The 14,491-nt window shown below is 49.5% G+C and overlaps 1 protein-coding gene across 3 annotated transcripts in view; it reads left to right on the top strand.

Annotated features, from left to right (window-relative positions):
* PPP2R2B (protein phosphatase 2 regulatory subunit Bbeta) overlaps positions 1-14,491 on the top strand; it is a 61,666-nt gene that overhangs the window by 30,919 nt on the left and 16,256 nt on the right. For all 3 annotated transcript variants that reach the window (XM_085074120.1, XM_085074121.1, XM_085074122.1), the window contains one exon: positions 13,794-13,891. In XM_085074120.1, the coding sequence (XP_084930246.1) occupies positions 13,794-13,891 (98 nt within the window). The remainder of the gene's footprint in view (positions 1-13,793; positions 13,892-14,491) is intronic.

Here is a 14,491-nt window from a genome sequence, read left to right as displayed (position 1 = left end):
ATATTCCTTGTCCTGAGTCAGGGATATATAATAATAAACTATTAGTGATATGATAGTTTTCTGCTTGAGGTTTCATAGATTTTCAAGGTTGGAAGGGACTGTTTTGCCCATTCCTCATGACTCTGGTAAGACACCATTCTGCTCAGCCCTGTATGTCTGATGGGATTGCCAGTTCTGCTTGTCAGGGTGGTGGGCCTGGCTGGGGCTTTGTTGCGTTTCAGTGTTTCTTAGATTGGCATCTGCTCAGTCTGATGGTATTCTATAAGTTTGGCAGAGAGAAATGGAGGAGACTTTCCCCAACTCTTTTTCTCTTTGTTTACATAAACACATTAATAAACTAATTGCCCAAATCCTTACTGGCTAGCAGAAGCATTAAGCTTGCTATGGGCAGCTGACTTGAACCATATGGTTTGATCCCAAGGCTTCTTTAGCATTTTAGAAGAGGGTCAAAAAGTGCCTGTTTGCATCATCTTGAAACATTAACATTCCAAGCACAGTTTTGCATAATTTATTACTCTCACTGAAGCTTTGCTCATACTCCTAAGTTCAACTTCAAAGTACTGCATCCTCACTCCTAATTATCCATGTACAGCAAAACAAAACAATATTAAGTGTCATCCAGGCATTGCTGTGTTTCATTGGATGGAGAAACTCAGACTTCTCCAGCCATAACATGTCTTGTTCAATTATTAAGAGCCAAATTCAGAAGGAAGATAACCTTTCCAGCAGCCTTTCCTGGAACACAGACTGATCAAAATCAAGTGCTTATGGAGAGAAAAAATGTGGTACCTGGAGGATGCCAGGTACTTGCCATCAGCTGTTTAATTTGGACAATTACAGTACATTTGTCAGTTCCACTTTTATTCAGAGTGAAATCCACTTGCCAGTTCCCACACACTATTTCAGTTCAGCAATATTTCGTCATCAAAACAGTGTCAAGTGTGTCTGATATGACAGGGCTGTTATTGATTCCCCCAGTTTATTTTGTAATACCCATTATCTTTGCAGTAAATATTGTATCTGAAATCAGAAATGTGGATGAAATGTGCAGCAATGCCCCAGTGAGCTGAGTGTTAGGGAGAAGCAGAACCGTGGCCAGCTTCACAGTGAAACCTGATGTGCCAGTTAGGTTCTGCTACCATGATCTGGAATTCCTGCCCATCAGTTCTGCCCCAGATGATGGGCTGTCATGTAGAGCACGGGGCACTTGCTCTCATAGTCTGCATTCTTCCCATCATAGTGCAGATATGAGTACCAGGAAGATGCCAGCCACTTCATTAGACAGGGGCTGAATAAATCAGTGTGCATGGATCATTGAACCTCTTTGTTGCAAAACAAATGGCCTGTGGTCAGTTAATCATGTAAAGAAACATCTCCCAGACCTCATGGCATTATTCATAAGTACAAAATCCTCCTGTAATTTTATAAACAGAAAATCTGTTATAATATGGGGAAATTACAGTCTGGAACAGTGGTTAGATATGTGACTGCCACATATTGGGGGGCAAAAAGAGCAAGAGATTTTTTCTTCTTACAAAGGTCTTATCTCTCCCCCATCTGAACCATCCCTTTGCTGTCAACTCACAGGTCGCTTGTGCTGGACACCTGTGCTTTTCGTGTTTGCCTAGCCTTGTTAGGTGCTGTGGGAGATCTGCAATGGGCAACGTGCCCTGGGCTGCCAATCCAGAGTGTGATGTGGCCATCTTGCTACTGATAAAACACCTTTTGTTTCCTACCCTTGTTTCTCCCTGCTGGAAGGGGAATAGGTGTGCTGGAATGTCACCTGCTCTGGTGGTAACTCCCAATGTCTGTCTGACCTCTGCTTCAGTGCTGTCCCCACTGTTCTGTGGTGAAGGCCAAATAAGTGGGAGCAGTAGAACGTCACAGATTCACTGTCTTGTTTTCATTCAGATTTACCTAATTCTGTGTTAATTGGCTTTGAGGTGGCTCCCAGCCATGTGAAGCTGGGCTCTCTTGGCCCTGTCCAGAGGGACAGCTACCTTCCCAGGGCACTTCACTGCTTGGATGGTGGTCCCTGAACACCCATTCCTTCCGCTGAAGGCCTAGAATTGATGTCTGTTGCTCTTCCATCATGATTTAAAACAAGCCCCCTAACTGTGGTGTCCCAATTTACAGTTCATGTTTCAAGAAAGTGGCTCTTATGTCTTGCCAGCCCTCAGCACGTTCACTTGTTAAATTATGCACATGCTAATGAAGTGTGAAAATCAGCCACATAACAACTCTCTGTAATCGCTTAATGTCCCCAGAGCACTGTGGCTTTTTTTATTATTATTATTTTATGATTTGTGACCCATTCTGAATTATGTTTCTGCAGGGCATTCTTCCAACAACTGGGGTTAATTAGTATTTTCACTTTTTCCCCTTCTGAATGAAGCCCAAACATGCTTGCAGCCCACAGTGCAGTTTGTTTTCTGTTTTGAATTAAATAATGCCTGGATAATAATTCCCAGCAGAACTGTAAAAATCCACACCCTTACCTCTGGTGTACACCTGGACATATGGGCAGGGACTGCATCCATGTTGAGTGTCCCTCAGTTGCTCTTGCTGTGATGGCTGTTTTGGGGAAGTGATGCTGTTCCTTGTCCCATCCCTGGGATGAAGCACTGTCTCATCATGCACAGTGGCAGTGGCAGCCAGCTGATCTGCCCCATGTGTTGCTCTGGAATATGATACCACAGGTTGATTCCCCAGCTCTCCCTTCCCTGCTGTGGTGGAAGCCACAGAAACATGGCTGATGCTGGCTGTACCTGTGCCAAGAGGATGTTACATGGGTAGCATGTCACTTGTCAGTGAAACTGCTGCTCCACCTGCCTGGCATGAACTGGTGTCAAATGCAGTATTTGGATGCTGCTTCACGCCACCCAAGGTGGGGTGGGTATGGGTGAGTGTTCATGGTACTGACCCCTCTTTGTAGCAGAGGTTGTCCCAAATCCTTCAGCATTCCAGGACACCACCAGACTTGCAAAGGCTTGACTGGGCTGGCAGTGACACTTGGAGTCACCAGAGGTTGGTGATGCTGTGTTTGGGTGGGGAGCTCTGGGCTAAAGCTGTGTGTGACTGAGGTGGCTGAGATCTGCTTTGTGGTCTGACTCAAACAATGTGGTTCACTGCTCAGTGAATCTCAGCAGGCAGCATGAGAGAGGAAAGCCCAGTGCCTTGTCTCTGGGTAACTATTGGTCACGCCACAGGTGACAGAAGCAGTATTACCTAATGTCAGGTAACAACCAGTAACCTGCTTTCTCACTGACAACATGAGGAGGAATAGAGATGAAGTACCCAGCTCTCACCTCATTTTTAGAAGGTGGTCTGTAATCTGTTTATCTGTAAACTGTTTATCACTGCAGCTTTTTGGTGGAAGTTGTTGGACGTTATATAGTTATGTCTATTGGGTGTTGACCAGATGTGCTGCACACACAGTCACATTAGTGACTTCTCCTGCTACATCCAAGCCATTCTCACACTCACCCCACTCCACGTAGTAATGGCCTTGTATTCAGGATTGTTATGCCTTGGTGTCACACCATTCACCTGTGATTAAAGTGGAGTCACAATAATCGCTACTAACCAGAGCTTTGTTCAGAGTGCTGTCCTGTGCTGATTGTGTCCTCTGCCTGATCCTGCAGCCTTCTTGGAGCTGCTATGCTCCAGGCCAAAAGCTGAGGGTCCCTGTTCCCCATGGAACTGGGCGGTAAGACTGGGTGGGCAATCACTTGAGGCAGAGTCACTCACAGCCTGTGATAGCAGATTCATAGATTTGTAGCAGAATCACAAACCCCTCAGTTAGAGCCTTGGTGACCTGAGAACTTGGTGTTTCACAGAGCATGTCACTGTGGCTGTTGTGTTACTCGTGGAGCTGCTGGCAGAACGGCTGCCATGTCTGGGCAAGTGACAGCTTCCTGTGCCTGTCTGGCCCCTTGTGTGCAGGAGCTTTCTCTGTACTTGTCTCTGCATTTGCCACTAGTTTAGAATAGACTAATCACTTTTCCATGCACTCTACCTGACTTTGGTGTGTTGCTGTGTTGATGATAAGACCTTGCTGGGAACAGCCAGGTTCAGCTCTGATTCTGGTTCCTGCACTGTGGTGGATGAACAATGTCAAGATTATCTCAGCCCAAGAGTTTTGTCAAAAATATTTTGCACTGATCCTGCCTGGGGAGACAGCATGTTTAACTTCAATGATACAGCCCCAACACCAGACAAAGAGCTGAAAGCAAAGACTTTTAATTCCCTGTCAGAATCAACTTAATTATATCTCATCTGACTGGAAGAGGGTTTTCACTGGGTCTAGTGAATGTCCATGCTTCCATTTGGAAATCTCTAACATCCCAGAGTTTATTCCCTGTAATAAACAAGGTTGTTGTTTCCCCTGAAGATAGATGTATATATGAAATTTCTGATTTTTCAAGCAGAAATATTTGTTATTTACACTTGCAATTTATAAACAAGTGGTTTTCACTCTTTGTTACTTACCAGCAGGAGGCAGGAATGCAACCTCGCCAGCACAGACCCTGGGCCTTCTCCAGGGACTTGTGGCACTCGGGTGCTTTCCACACCCCAGGTGGCAAAACCTGTAAAGTTCAGAGACAGGCTCATTTATAGCTGCAATCTGCTCCTTCAAGCTGCTGTGCAAATCACTTTTAAGCAATTCATTTCAGTGACTCAGGACGTCACTTAATGAACCCAATATTAAATTGAAAGAAAGAAAGTTTAATTAAAATACTGCAAGGAAAATGTCTTGAGACAAGCTCTTCCAGGAGCAGATTGAAAATGATGGCACAGACATGCGTCTTCCATGGGAAAAAATGTTAAAGTAGGCAGAAAATGCAGTTTGTGATGTTTTTAAAGGGAGCAGATAAAGTATGTGTTGTGGCCTGGCCCCATGAAGGGGCTCTGGGTTACTGTGAGCTCTTGCGGAGCCTTGAGAGGGGTTTGTGCGCCGGCAAGGAGCAGTGGGGCCCTGGCAAGCAGTGGCATTGAGCCACATGTGGAGGCAGAACCTGACAGTGAATGCCTGCCACATGTATCACTGTGCCTTTGTCCCTCTGGGAATGGGGCACATCCTGGAGGGAGGACCCTGAGTGGCACAGTTCCTGAAGGTACCTGGAGGACACTGGTGTGTGCTGACAGGCCACATTGCCTCCCAGAGAGAGGACCTATGGGCAGTGGGACTTGGCTGGCACAGAGGCAGGAGAAATGCTGCCGGTGGCCACTGTGGTGGCAGATGTCAGTTTGAAATATTGTGTCTGCCCAGACATGGGTACTGAGGTGGGAGTGGCACAGCCCAGTGCTGTGGGTGGCACTGCCTGCCCCAGTCCCATTGTGCTGCTGTCTTACTCAATACAGCCCCAGATGTTGGATTAAGCCATCTTCAGATGATTAAATTCAAATCTATGCAACAAATGCCAGGGTCTGTCTGCACATAGTGTTAGTGTGTTTGCTTTCCTGAAGGATTTGAATTGGAGCATTAAGAACATTTTTTCAAATGCCACCACTCTGATAGGCATGGCTTCTGTGGGTGCTTGCTGCAGAGAGGTAGATTATGGCAGGGAAGGGTCAGCTTCCCCATGCAGAAGGTGCTCATATTCCATCAGCTGCATTCCCCTTCACCTCCTCCCATTCCCCATCATGTGCTAGGTCCCTCGTGTCTCACTGCTGGCCCACTGGTGTTCCTCACAACTGACCCACCTGTGTTTCTGTCTTGGTGCTGCCTCCCTGGCTGACCCACCTGCAGGCAGCTCATTTAGTCACCTGTGCCCAGGTTTGCCCACGGGCACATGTAACTTGAGTCTCCACGTGAGCAACGTGTTTTGGGATCCTTTGTGGAATAGGTCTCTGCAGGTGCTGCCTGCTATGGAGCACTCAGTGCCAGGTTTCTGTGAGAAGCTCCTGTCATGGTTTGTGTGTGTTGTGCCACCCATGTTCAGCTGAGGGCCTTGTTCCAGGGGCACCAAGCTGGAATAATGCAACAGAGAATGACATCGGAACAATATGGTAACAAAATGTGGTTGTAAGCTGAAAATAGCTGCTCTATGTGAGAGCAAAGCTTACTGCTTCTGAATTTTACTTGCTTAGCTGACATTTGGGTGCTTCTAATTAAAATTTTTAAATAGTCAATCATTTTTGCTGATCAGCTAACAGATGGCTGCAGCAAGATGACCAGAAAGACAGACTGCATAGTACATGAAGTGTGCTGGAAAGCATCCATCCCGGTGTCTGCACACCGACCCTGTCTGTAAGAACAGTCTAACACGGCAGGTGCACATCTGAGAGCTTCCTGAGTTTGCAGGGCAACATCCAGGACACATGTGTGTGCTGAGCTGAGGGTCAGACCTGGTGTTGCAGTGTCCAACACAGAGTTACCTTTTGAGAAAAGCAGCTTTTCTCAAAAAAGCTGGAGATAAAGATCTTGTAAATACAAAGAACTCAGTATTGTTAACACCCTTGAGTTCCTGCTTCCTATGTCAGCTGTTCAGATTTGAGCAATCAGTGATGTCCCTGGAAATCACAGGTTTTTGGAAGGTATTTTGGAACCAGGACACTTTTTGGGTTGCTTATGCTTTTATGCCCATGCATGAGAAGTGCCCAGACAGTCCTGTGGCAGAAATCTTTGGAGTTTTTAAAGGTTTTGCTCTGGAAAGGGTAGAGGAATTAATCAATGCTCAGCTGCTTTTTACAAAGTCTCATTTATTTTAAAGGTATATTTTGCAGATGGACTTGGATTTTCTATCACTATTCCTAAGCCCAAATCAGCCATATTGAGGAGGTTATGTCTGCTGTGCTGCTAAGCCTCTTGGCAAAGGGATTGCAGTGTAAATCCTGCAGTGAGCCAAGGTACAGAGCAGTCGGATGAGTTGCCTGGAATGCTCTGGCAGTGTGAGCCAGCTCTGCAGCACAGCATGGGCAGTGAGTGAGGTGACCAGCCGGAGCACAGGGCTGGAGGAGGCACAGGCTGTGGGCATTGCCAGTGGGTGCAGAGGGCAGGCTGCTGTCAGCCTGGGTCACTGCCCCGGCATTGTCCTCTGATCCCCCAGCAGTGGGAACACTGGCAAGTCACAGAGGGCTGCCCTGACGTGTGTGTGCACATGCAAGATGAATAATGTAGAAAAGAATAGTAAATAGAGGGAAAAAACAATCCAGGAAACTCTGGATTTCAGTAATTGTCCAATTCTCAGTTTGCTTTTAAGACTAGCTCTATTGGTTAGAGCATGGTGCTAATAATGCCAAGGTTGTTGGTTCAATTTCCATATAGGACAGTCACATAAGAGATGGACTCAATGATCCTTGCAGGTCCCTTCCTACTCAGAATATTCTGTGATTTCTTACAAGAAGTTGCCGCGCTCTGTTGAGCATAGTTCGTGGTTATCTCAGGTGTACACATGCAGAGGGTCTGTCCTGCCACAGCCTGGACTGTTAACTGGGATAGCACCTGTGAACCTCTCCCACCCTCCCAGAGCTGGGGCTGCGTTTCCTTTCCCCGAGCTCCCCACCTGCCCTGACTGGTGGGACTGCTCTGGGTCTCTTTGGCAGCAGGGTACTCTGCAGCACCCTAGAGCAGCTGTTGGTTTTCCTCATGAAGTGAGGGCTATTTGCACTGGTAGAGAGATTCTTGTGTCCCATGCTAATTGTCTTGATTTATGTGCTGTTCTGCCACCACAGGTGTGATGTGTAACAACCAATAAGGTGTTCATAGCCTGACCAATTAAAAATTGCCATTAATCCAAGAGCTAATGAGTTGTGCATCTTGATGCAGAGGAGTTTTGTGTTGCATGCAAACCCAGGACTAACGAGGGCTGGTGGGCTGCCATGGGTGCTGGGTTGGCCCAGGGGCCAGGGTAGCTGGATCAAAGGCAGCTCAAATGCTCTGCCTCGCTCTATTCGCCTCCTCAGATGGGCTTAATTATGGTTCTGCCTGAAAGCTGTCCTTCACTTTCTTTTCTGTTTTATTATTCTGCTCCTGTCAATGACCCAACCCCTTGCCTCCCAAAGCTGCATGATCTCTGCTGGTGCCCTGGGCTCTGGAGAAGTGCTTGGCCCACTCCTCTCATGTTCTTGCCCTGTGCTTGTGGCCACCTGGGGCCATGAGAGCCACTGCTCCATGTGAGTCTCTGTGCCAAACCCTTCCATGACATTACTTCCTCCTGAGCTCTCCTTTCCAGCAGTTCCAGTAAATCACACCTGGCCAGGATGGTGGAGAGATGTAAATTCACATTCTTGCACACTGGCACTTTGAAATGGGTGCTGTGCTGGGGGATGCTGCAGCAGCATGGGGGTTGCTGCCAGATAGGAGTTTCTTCTGTCTAGGTCGGTAGCACAAAATTATTCTTTGCTGTAACAAGAGCAGAGAAATTTGGAATGTGCCAGTATTTTTAGCACTTAAATCTAGGAGAGTTATTCCATTCTGGGGAAGAGGAGCAGCTGCTGCTAGCTCTGCAGCATCACATTGTTGCGACAAGGAACTGTACCCAGACAAGAGAGCCCAGCAGTGTGTCTGACCCTGCCCAAAGCTGCTGGGAGGTCCCATCTGAACCATGACTCCAGCCTGATGCCTGCAGGAAACAAGATTCGTGATGGGCAGAGAGTTGGGTTTTCGCCAGGGCTTGGAGGTGTTCAGGCATGGGGCTTTTCCATAAAGCCTGTCCTCCCTCCTTCACCACAGCCCTGGCCTGACTGGGGTGAAAGGGTGGGGCAGGTTCAGGTGCCTTGGTGTGCTGTGCCATGCTGTGCCATGCCATGGTGTGCTGTGCTTCACTTTGTGGTGTCAGCAAGCAATGGTGTTTCATGGCAGTTTGCTGATGCTCCAGTTCCTTACTGGGCTTAATGCAGTGGAATTGATTTCCGTTTCCCAGGCTCTCATTCACTTCAGCAGGGGAGAATCAATGCCGATCAATCACATGTAATTTTGCATGCCATTAGATTGCAGTTTAACCTCTGCTGTCCTCTGCCCTCCCACCTCATGCCCTCCCACCATGGACCACAGAGTTTGGGAGAGGATTGATGGCCTGTGCTCCCCACACTACCCTGCACATTGTGCCTTGTGCTGTTCTGGTGGGGCTTGGGTGTCACTTCCCTCTCCCCTTCAGCTCCGTAGCCTTGCCCAGGCTTTCTTCCTCTGTAGCCTGTCCTTTCTGTACCTGAGGGGCCCTGAAACCCTCCCTGCTCCCAGGGGACAGGGACAGGACAAGAGGAAATGTCCTCATGTTGCACCGGGGGAAGTTTTGGTTGGATATTAGGAAAAATTCCTTCCCTGAAAAGGCTGACCAGCCCTGGCACAGCTACCCAGGGCAGTGATGGAGTCACCATCCCTGGAGGGATGTAACAGATGTGTAGATGTGGCACTTGGGGACATGGGTCGTTGGTGGCCTTGACAGTGCTGGGGGAATGGTTGGACTCAATTTTAGAGGGCTTTTCCAACCTATCTCCTCCAAACCTAAATGATTCCATGATTCTGTGTGGTCACAGACCTGCCTCTACTTCCCACCCCAAAGCAGGTATGTCTCACTGGGAAACCAGGCAATAGGCAGAGCCCCTGGGAGGGCTGGGGCACTCCTCTGCCCAGTGGGCTTGAGTGCAGAGGTGTCCCTGCTGTCATGGAGTGGCTGTCCTGCTGTGGCCTGGGCCTCACGGGCTGGAGCAGGGGTGTTATCCTGTGTGAATGGGGGCCATGTGCTCCTGGCACAGGTGTTGGGACACGTGTGGTGTCCCATGGCCTCACCACCAGGACAGGTGGTGCCAGGGCCCTTTTGCCTGGAGCTGCTGCTGCTGCTGAAGCTGTGGCAGATGGGATGGGCCAGGAGCAAGGGTGAGGTGCCTGGAATCCTCTGGGAGCAAGGGACAGCATGCCTGGGAGGCTCCAGGACCAGGGATGCAGAAAGAGAGGGGTGGCTGTGTGGGCAGCTCCCTGCTTCAGATCAAGCTGCTCTGGGGATCCAGGTCTCAGCACTGACTGCAGCTTCCCTAGTTTATCTTCTTTCTTTTTAATAGCAGATTCATTCCTCTTTCCTGGCAGAGCATGCCTTCTTCCATGCTGGGAGAGGGGGAGGGGGGTGTGTTGTAAATTTCCCATTTTTCTGATAAAACTGTATCGCTACAGCGGAAATCAAATCCCATCTTCGATATTTTTAGCATGAGAGCGTGAAGGCACAGCGATGCCGAGGGAAGGGAGGATGGGAGGGGAGGGAGGACGGTGGGCTGGGTCTCCATGGAAACTGTTTGCTTTAAATTCCCGCATTGGGGCACTGAGCATGTAGGAGGTGATGAAGGAAATGAAAAAGCAAAAAAGAGGGAAGGTTTTTTTCCTTTCTGTTGTCACAAAACTACTGGAGGAACCTTAGGAGAAATGGGCATAAATTATTGATCATCTCAGCACGAATACATGTGCTTTTTCATTAATAACCACCCTGTCATGTCTCTCGAGGGCAGCAGGTGGGGTGTGCAGCAGCCATGACTGACCTTTTGTGCTGGAGGTGTCTAGGTTTGTTCAGAGACACCTTCAGAGAGGAGCTGGTGCCACTCTGTGCTCCTGATCTGTTACCTCTGTAGGACTCCCCCAGCTCCCCTCTAGATGTTCTCCTGTGCTGTGCCAGGCTGCTCCTACTGCCTGGAGACACCAGGGAAAAGAACCAGCACCCAGACCATGGGTACTGATGCTTCTGACTGTGATGGTTTTGGGCTTGGGTTGGATACTTCTGCTCAGAAGACGGTTTTTCAACATTTAGGGCATTTTTTTAACATATGGAAGGTGTTGTTAGCCAGGCTGTATTGTTATCCTTGTCTGAAGTCCTGATGACAGGCATGAGTAAACAGGAGGTCTGGGAGGATCTGTGGACCCAAAATCCCTTTCCCTGTGGGTGCAGTGTAAGAGGGTGGCATAAGGGTCTCTGTGCTGCCCAGCCTAGCTGCCTCAGACCACAGCCCTGCTCACATGGTGATGCATTAGATCATGTCTGAAAAATATCTCACTGCAGCACACAAAGTTATTTTAAATTCATTGAAGAGGGAATGGCCTAAAACTGGCAGCTGGTGATGGAGAGGATTAAATAGGGCAAAACAGGTACATTTTCAGCTGAGTAATTTTAGAAGGAAGCAGCATGTCTCATTATGGTGTGTATATTAGCACTGCCCAGCTATAGCCACTGAGTGCCTTGGCTGCTGCTGGAGTGGCTGTTCCAAGCCTGTCCCCTGTGCATTATCCAGGTGACATGTGACACTAGGCTGAGCCTAGGATATCACGGCGATGCTCTTCAAGGTGGGAGTCACCTGCTGTAGGATTAAAAACCTCTGTGTGACCCAAGGTTGAGCTGGAGCTGCTGAGCGAGACTTGGTGCCAAACACAGAATTTCAGTACTCGAAGGTGTCTGACTTTGCCCTGGCTCCTGTCAGCAGCTGTGATTGTGGTTACCTGTGGGAGACTGCTTTGGCTTAGCTTCCCAGGGATGTGTTTGTTCTCCTGTGTTAGACCCAACGGCCATTCCATGAAATTGCAGATTGGGTTCTGATTCTGCAGGAGCATCACATGCTGTAGTGAGGTGGACAGGTTCTAGCAGCATGGATGGAATTTGCCCTGTCTCAGTGCCCCTTCTCAGCCTCTAACAGGTTTTAAAAATGCCTGTCTTGCCCCCCTGGGAGGAATTCACTAAATGTGGTGGTTGTGGAATCTTACTAAATGGGAGTGATACTTAACCAATAGTTCAGACCCATACAAGAGAGAGGAGCAGGTGATCTGAAGATGTTCAGGATCCATTATGTAGCTTTAACCCCAAAAGACTGACATCTCTGCCAGGTGCTGCCCATGCCCAGCTGCAGTCCACCCCACTGGTGTGAGCCTGAGTGGAGCTCAGCCCCTCTGCAGTGCTCCTCAACCTTCCTGAGTGTTGGCAGCAGACGGTTAAGTCCTCCCTGGCATTGTGTACCAGCCACGATGGCCTGAGGCACATGAGTTCCATGTGAAGGAACAAAGTGCTTTGCCTTGGAGCTCTTCAGCTCAGTGCCAGCCAGTGCAGCCATGCTTGCCTGTGAGCAGCGGTGTGTGGTGGTGTGTGCTGGTGTGCACTGGTGTGTGTGCTGAGCAGCCATGTGTGTTGGTGAGTGCCCCACACCGCTGGGATGCATTGTCTGTTCTGACTTGCAAACCTGCCTGAAGTCACTTGCTCAGCTGAGGTGCTGTCCAGGGCAGAGAGGTGCTGTTTTGGGGAGCCCATGGCTGAAGTGCCTTGCCTGGGTGATGCCACAGCATGGGGCATGTGTTTGGTGGATGCTTTCCAGGCTGGCATCGTGGAGGACAGACCCTCAGTGCTGCTCCCAGCAGCACCAGGAGCCTGGGGCTGTTGCTGCATTTTGTTTTTCTCATCTGCTGAGGTAACTTTCTAGTCTGTGTCTGAGGGAAAAAACTTGTGGAAAGGTGAGGGGACAACCCAGGTTATATGTGTCCGAGGCTTTCTCTGCTGGCGCACAACAGAGCTAATCCACAGGAGGAATCACAGCAGTGCTTGGAGGGCTCCAAGGTGCTGGTGCCTGCAGCCTGGGCAGCGCCATGGTCTGTGTGCGCAGCCAGTGTTTGCAGCCATGGCCAGCACCGGCATTTGCTCCTTCCTGGAGCTGCTGAGGCTGTAGCCCTGGGCTGCAACCCTGTCAGTCCTGGTGCTGCAGAAGTGAGAGGGACAGGGAATGCAAATGGCAGGAGTGAGCTGGCAGCTGTTACGGCCAAATGCTGTTCACTGCAGAATCCATCCTGCACCCTTGCTGAGGCTCTGAGGCTGCAGTCACTCTTCCAGTTCCCCAGCTTGGTGTTGTTGGAGTGTGGCTCCCCAGGCAGTGGGTGAGCACCAGTTGGGCAGTAATTGCTGTGGAATTAACCTCTGACATTCTTCTAAAAATAGGCCAAATAAATCCAATCGTTAGCAGCTCCTGCCTGCGCTGCCTCAAGGGTAAACACTGCAGATTAAAGCGTTTGCAGTTACAGGTCCCTCTGTGTTCCCTGGCTTCTCCTGCCACTGAGCCCAGAACCCTGGAGATGGTACCCTGGTTTTGGGGAAGGGGAGTGGTGTGAGTTCAGTGGCTTTTCAGCTGGTGGAGGGCTGAAAGGCATCACTTAAACTTACCTTCGTAGGTGATTGGAGAGTCAATGGGCAGAGGAGAACATTAATATAGATGTGGTCATCTGAGCTGTTCTGCCTGCGGAGCTCAGGGAGAGAGAACACAGGTGTCTTTATTTGTCTGCACCTTCTCCTCCAAGGGTGAAGGCAAACCACCACCCCAGGCTGAAGGTGGTAGAAGGCCCAGGTGGGAGCAAGATCTGCCCATCATCCAGGTGCTGAGATGAGGTGCTGGGGGCACCACTGGCACCAAGCCCTTCCTAGGCCCCAGGAATCGATTGTGTCACCCCAAGTGGTGGGAACAACTCCTCAGGGCATGAGGGGAGTGTGCTGTGCCATGCCGCACTGTGCTGCCCAGCCCTGCACCCCTGCTGCTGGCAGTGGTCCTCAGGCTGCACTTAGCACAGGCACAGTGCCTGGAAATCCCACTGGAATCAGTGTTGGGGCACAGGCCAGTGCAGGAGGCCAGGAACACCAGGCAGGTCTGGGCTCATGACAGCATAGTTACAAAATGATGGGTTCATTTAGTGTTAGAGACAATAGAAAAACAGCGATTTGTGGAGATGCCACGGGGTACAGAGCACTGACGAGGCATGTAGCTGTATGGGGAATGGCGCTTTCTGGATGCCTGTGGAAGCCAAGCTGCAGTTGCTTAAATTGTCTTTGTCTTCTCTTTCCCAGCTGACATCATCTCTACAGTTGAGTTCAATCACACTGGAGAGTTACTGGCAACAGGAGACAAGGGGGGCCGGGTTGTAATATTTCAGCGTGAGCAGGAGGTAAGTGCCAGTGAATGCAAAATGCCCATTTTATCCTTTTAAGCAAAGCATCCTGCTGTTTCCTAATCCGCCTGTGTCACTCCTAAGCTCAGGGCTCTCCTGGCATACTCTGAGCTGAAAAGCAACTATTAACATCAGCAGGGCCAGATTTCCTCTTGTCAAACACCTTCCAAACATTGCATTTCCATAATTTTTCAGCTCCAGGTGTAACAGGGATCAAGCAGCACATCTGAGTGTGTGGCAAGTGCCATCTCAGAGCTGACACCACCCCAAGAACCCCTCATACCACCAAAATTCCAGAAGGTGTAGATGGATGCCACAATTATGTTTTCCTTCCAAAACTTTGCCCAGGGAATGTTAGCAAATGCTTTGTTGGAAGCTGGAGGTTGTGCCTGCCTGAGCAGTGTGTGTTCAGCCCTCGTCATGGCGCTGTGCTGACAGGCACCCAGCCAGCCTGGCTGGAGGAGCTGTGCCAGCTCCTGCCAGCTCCTGCCACCTGTGATGGTCCCCACCATTTCCGAAGCTGTCCCAGTTAGCTGCTCTGGCCTGGCCTGAGTCAGCAGGACCTGTCCTTAGCTGTGCTGGAAGGGATGCATCAGA

This window comes from Lichenostomus cassidix, chromosome 13, assembly GCF_008360975.1.
Source record: "Lichenostomus cassidix isolate B80296 chromosome 13, HeHo_3.0, whole genome shotgun sequence".
Taxonomy (NCBI): Eukaryota; Metazoa; Chordata; class Aves; order Passeriformes; family Meliphagidae; genus Lichenostomus; species Lichenostomus cassidix.
This window is presented reverse-complemented; position numbering and strand designations above follow the sequence as displayed.